Source organism: Trachemys scripta, chromosome 2 (assembly GCF_013100865.1).
Source record: "Trachemys scripta elegans isolate TJP31775 chromosome 2, CAS_Tse_1.0, whole genome shotgun sequence".
Lineage (NCBI taxonomy): Eukaryota > Metazoa > Chordata > Testudines > Emydidae > Trachemys > Trachemys scripta.
In genome coordinates this window covers 27,488,491-27,494,490 of record NC_048299.1, presented here as the reverse complement: position 1 = coordinate 27,494,490, position 6,000 = coordinate 27,488,491, and the positions used below count along the sequence as shown (strand labels likewise).

General features: G+C 34.9%; 1 protein-coding gene across 14 annotated transcripts in view; it reads right to left on the bottom strand.

Moving 5' to 3' along the window:
• Window positions 1-239: 239 nt before the first annotated feature.
• The window catches only part of PARD3 (par-3 family cell polarity regulator), a 658,319-nt gene continuing 652,558 nt past the window's right edge, over window positions 240-6,000 (bottom strand). For all 14 annotated transcript variants that reach the window (XM_034760104.1, XM_034760102.1, XM_034760103.1 and 11 more), the window contains one exon: window positions 240-2,356. In XM_034760104.1, coding sequence (XP_034615995.1) covers window positions 1,963-2,356 — 394 coding nt within the window. In that variant the 3' untranslated portion in view covers window positions 240-1,962. The remainder of the gene's footprint in view (window positions 2,357-6,000) is intronic.

Sequence of the window (6,000 nt, the reverse complement as noted above, 5' to 3'; positions counted from 1 at the left end):
TAAAAATATCATTAGAGATTTCAGTGCATTTTTTTCTGAGAGGATCTTTAGGTGCTCAGATGGGTTATAATTATTTTCTTTTTTGTCTATATTTATAAGCACTCACAGAGAGACAGAAACCATTAGCAATATGATAAAATAGCATCTGTTAAATATTTTTAAAGGTAACGACTGCTGCAGTTTTCATAAGGTTCCATAAGCAATACTAAGGAATAGAACAGGCAATGCTAAGACCAGAATGGAAACAGCCTTTTATTCTAAATTTCATATGTACAGGGAAAGCTGTTTTACACAGTTTTGTAAACTCTGCGTAAAAGAGCCATTGTCATCCAATGTCACTGTGCTTACATTAGTAACAATTTTTAAACACTGGAGTACATTATTAACAACAAAAACCATTAACAAACAGGCATAAAGACAGATACATGTGCTGAAATTTCACATATATTCTAAAAACTGGTTGATGCAAAAATAAAATGTGCCAGTAAAAAAAAAAAAGTCATATTTTAAATCACACATTATAAGATTTTTCTTTTTTCTTTCTTTCTTTTTTTAAGCATGATATGTTGAGACTTAATCTCAAGCCTTTTCACATGAGGATTTGCAGGCACTTTAGCAACCCAGCTATATTTTTACCATACATGAAGTTCAGACCAACAAACATAAAAACAGCTGCTGCAAAAGAAATTCTCATATCCCATATGCACATTAAAATATCACTGCTAGAGCAATCTTATTTCAGTTATTTTTGGATACTAACATGTTTTCAGGATGACGTGTAACAGATTTTCTCCATTTATCTCTTATTCATACATTTTAGAGTTTCTTTTTAACGTGGTAGCACAATGCAAAGGTACAGTATGTAGAATCACAAGGTGATCATCCACAAAGCTTTACAAATTATAGAAAGAAGAGTTTGGGGATGGGGTTGTTTGTTTTCTTAAGTTCTTTTGGTTTTTTAGCTTTCTGATCCAAAAAGAAGGTCTGATTTCATTTTGTCTTGCTCTTAGCCCTCCTCCCAACCCTGCCACAATAAAGACAAGTGAATTATAATCATATATAGGATGATTGTGGGGTAATTCTTCCCTAATTCTTTTCTTGGGTACAATTTTCATGACCTCCTACATTTTTAAGGAACACAAATCACAATCCAGCCTTACGTTTTTCCACAATTACTCATATTTCATGAAAGAACAAATATATCTGTCATAGTCTGGACTGAGATTTTAGTTATAAATACAATACCCTCTCTTTAGTTATTTCACTGGTAAAGTACTACATGTTAAGATATAAGACATTGGAAAAGGATTCCCAGGATAACTGAAAGCCGTAATATTGTTTTGCATATGAATCAGGATAAAGACTTTTTATATGAGCTCAGAGAAAGAGAATGTGCGCATGTGCGGAGAAAAGCAGTTTTTTAGCATACAGACAATTAAATATTGATCAACAAAGACTGTAAATGACTCCACCATAAAACATCTTAGAACTTTGATCTTCGGTGGACTTAAGCCCTATCCACTCAAGAGTGATGTGTAACCCGGCCCCCACCCCAAGAGAAATAATAAAGATGTGTCAATGCCTTCTTCAATTTCAAATGCTTTAATTTATGCCACAATGCTGTATGTTGATGCAATAACTCACTGCAAAGTAGAACACATTAAAGTAAACCCTAATAATAAGCCATTGACAACTACTGGCCTGGGCCAGGACGTTTGGTAACCAACACGCTGCTTACCTATAGTATGATTGTCAAATGGTGGAAAATCCTTCCATGAATATAACACTTGGGACAGAATGGCAAAGACATAAGGCCTATCAATTCTTTGCCCATATTGCTAAAGGCACTGAAACAGACAACAGATATATTCCATAGTACCATCAGTTTAAACAGTTTTTGAAATACAAGTCTTTATATGAAAATGTTCCTTATTGCATATGTTGATCATCTTTTTCTTCAACTCAAGAATAAAATGGCCTTCCCTTTTCTGGAGTTTGTAATCTGTTCAGCCTGGCTACCTGAGATGGTGAAGGTGGTACATCTTGCCTGAAAGGACCTTTCGGAGGGACATAATTAGGGTCTTGAATTTTCTTATATGAGTCATAGTTGTTAGGCCCTTCAGAAGATGTCTTTTTTTTCAGTTGTTGCTCTTTCCGCCTCTGTTCTTGACGGAGCAGTTCTTGTGTTTCCAGCATTACCCTGGCATTGAAGCCATGTCCTCCCATGTAGCCATTTCTTGATCCTTGGTAGCTGGAATACCTGGGGTTTTCCTTTGCAGTCTGGAACCCTTCACCAGGAGAGTAGCTCTGTTCCCAGGAATCTTGAGATACAGAACTTGCGTTTTTTCTGCTTTGCCTGAAAATAAGAATGGAAAAATGTTTTTAAAGAAATCTGCAGAACCCTCTTAATGTTTAAACAATAATCATTAGAGGAATGGGGATTCAAGAGTCAAGTCAACTTTTTCATAAAGTACATTTTCCCCCCAGATGGGACTCTCAGCTGATGTCAGCCTTGCAGCTAGTAGACGTCTTGATAAGTGTTCTTCTCTTTCCCCCAAAATGGCCATTTTGTCTCTTTTGCATTTTTGATATATTTCCAAAGCACTGCAGTAGGGGAATGGAATTTGGCAGCCAGTACAACAATCATAATTAGAATCTTTAAAATGTTATAATTTAACTGTAAACCAACAAAACAGTCTAAAAAAAATCGCCACAATGCCAGAGAAACCAGATAACAGCAAGCACGAGTAATGAATGGTAAGTCAGTTATGAAAAAAATCTAGACTCCTATTTGATTAAAAAGGCAACAGTTGGTTGATCCTTTTAAATACCTGCTTTAAAGCTGTACAAGTCTGCTGACAAAACTCTTCACTGATGCACAGTACCAATGCGTTTTTTTCCCTCCAGAATCCAGAGTTAGGGAGTTTTGTATTATCAGAACTGTTTCCCAGCATGCTATATCTTTCATGAAAGGAATGGCAGGGATAACCTATTTTGCTCATTTTCTGACTCCACAGGGTAGATAAATAAATCAAATGCATATAGGAATTACAAATTCTTATTGCTTTTTTGCAATAAATCACCACGTTATTTCAAGGAAACATTATTGTTTTGAAATATCTTTAATTTACTATCAAGCCACTAGATGCTTTTATGAATTTAAAATAAGATTGGATGTGATAAAGTAAAACAATTTTGTGCTGGAATAAGAGAGATACCCACTTTGAGATTAAAATTAGTGTAAGAGAATCAAGCAGTAAAACAAAATACATTGCTGCATTAATCAATAAGAAAGTCATTTAACTACTGTATATATAGCTCAGTTTTTCACGTCAGCACATAGAATAAAAACAAGGCTCAGTTTTGGCTTAGTGGATTGAATATACAGCTGGAAGTCAGGAGACAAGGGTAGTCTTCCCACCACAGATTTACGTGGCAAGTCACTTAACCTCTCTGTGCCTCTCTTTCCACATGTGTAACTTGGAGACGACTATGTTTACCCCCATTTGTAATGTACTTTGGGATCACTGGATGAAAACTTTTACTATTTCATATAAATGTAATGTATTATTATTATTGTTGATGTTCACATACCCTTCTTTACAAAACAAGGTCTCTGGGCCACGGCTCTATTGTTTACTTGCACACACACAAACTGAATGACCTTTAGGGTACAAAACTTTCAAAGTTTCTGAAATATGGCAAGATAACTTTTCAATATGAAAGATTAGCTTGGAATTAAACATTACTTAGAACAGTTTCAAATGGGAAATGGTAATGACTAATTGAATAGACTTCATTTAATTACTGTTTTCTGGTACTAGTTCAAAATTAGTTGGACCATTGTGTTGTCTTTTTGGGAAGGTTTAAGAAATATGATTGAAGAGATTTTTATTTGCCTAAAGTACTTAACATTTTAACTTAAAAGGTAAAAAAATTAGGCTGCCTGAAGTTACGCAAGATGGAAAGTAACCAGAATAAAAGAATAAAACCAGTGCATTGGTGTTAATCATAAAACTGTAATTTTATCAATGAATTTGGGATCCAAATGATATTAGTGATAGTGAGATTTCTTCCTAGGTTAGTCAAAAATCTCTGATGACTGAAAAGCTGATATCCCATTTTATTGTTTTATTACTGGTAACTTTTTGAACCTCTGAATTTCAGCAGCACCATTTTCTAACAATTCTCTTTACCTTGAGCTGAGAATAAACACTTGTGGTTGTAACCATGTGAAGGATGATATGAACCCTGAAATTAAACACTCATCAATTGCACATTAATAAGCATTCTTATTCATTTACTTGTAATTTTTCACACTAATCAATAGATTCAGTACATTTCTCTCTTTTATTCTCTTACACATGAACTTCTCTGTTTCCTATGGTTATTTTCCAAATTTGTGGTCAATGAAATTTCTCTTTAAAAATATCAATTTCTGCAGTTGGAACTTTGCATTATAGGCATTCTCCAGCTTTTGGAGACTACTGTAACGGGCTACAACAGCAAAACCCAAAACACAGGTTCAAAATGCAGGATTCACATTTTCCTAGGTGATCTATGCCTTAACAGAGCTAATGAGCCTGAAATGGACTCCAGTTTGTTCAAACAAACCCTTAATATTATTATTTACATAGGGTTTGGTGTTTTTACCTCCATGTCATCTAACCCCTGAACCTGTCTGAGCCTTATTTATAATCACAGCAGTCCGCTGGTGGAGCGGCAACCTTTGAGAATTACAAAGTCTGAAAAATCCTAGTATAACAAGGCTAGATAGAGAGCCTTCCTGTGCCATCTCTTCATATTCACACTGTCATGATCCCCTAATTAAGCCACTCTGTGCCAAAGTTAGTTTGGGGTATTACACGCAATCAGAACCCTTTTATATTTATTTACCTTTTTAAATACCTCATCCTCTGAAAGACATACTAAAATGCCTAAAACATACCACAGATCCTCAGAGTTAAGAACACAAGTTACGAACTGACCAGTCAACCCACACCTCAAGTACACAATCATCATCAGCAGAGATAAACAAACAAACAAATATAGTACAGTATTGTGTTAAACGTAAACTCCTAAAAATAAAGGGAAAGCAGGATTTTTCTTCTGCATAGTAAAGTTTCAAAGCTGTATTAAGTGAATGTTAAGTTGTAAAATTTTGAAAGAACTATAATGTTTTGTTCAGTTATGAACATTTCAGAGTTACGAACAACCTCCATTCCTGAGGTTTTCGTAACTCTGAGGTTGTACTGTACTTCTCCTTAGAAAAACTAATGTGAGGTTTGAGATGTAATCCGTTCTACAGACAGCAAGAGGTATAGGGGGAAAAACAATAATATAGCTGCCATTTTGAAAAGTTTCGTAAAAAAACCCAAAACACCATAACTTTTAATCTCCTTTTTTCATTTTCTTCCAAACTTCCCAGAAAAATTCTACTCTAAGATGAGCTGTGGCATGTGAAAACTCAAGAGATATGGTTTGGGGTTCAAAATCAGGGACTTAATTGTTAAGCTAACTTCACTTTTAACTATGAAACGTCTATGGCTGCTGCATACTAAAATAGTGAAATGGCCTCTTTTGCAAGGCTTCAGCAATTCCTGGTGTTGAGATGTATATATAACCACAAAATCTATATACGGAGACCAAAGCAAGGGCAACATAATAATATGTAAGGCACACCCACATCAAGGAAGTTTTCAAGCTTAAAGTACCCCTAGCGAAAGGCAGCTCAATTCTACCTCAGTTCTTGTCACAGATTTCCCCAATTAATGTCTGAGAAGGCTAAAAACTATTTACATTCACCATACAGTGTTCAAGTGTAGCCATTCTTATGTAACATACACTAAAGCTGGGTAAAATTCTGACCATTCATTTTATTTCGTATTTGGCTTTTAAAAAAAAATAACTCTAAGCAGTTCCTTGGCCTGTGAACTTTTTAAAAGTACAGATTTGTTTAGACTAAAGGATATTAATTGTCAGCATTCCGATTTTAATGAT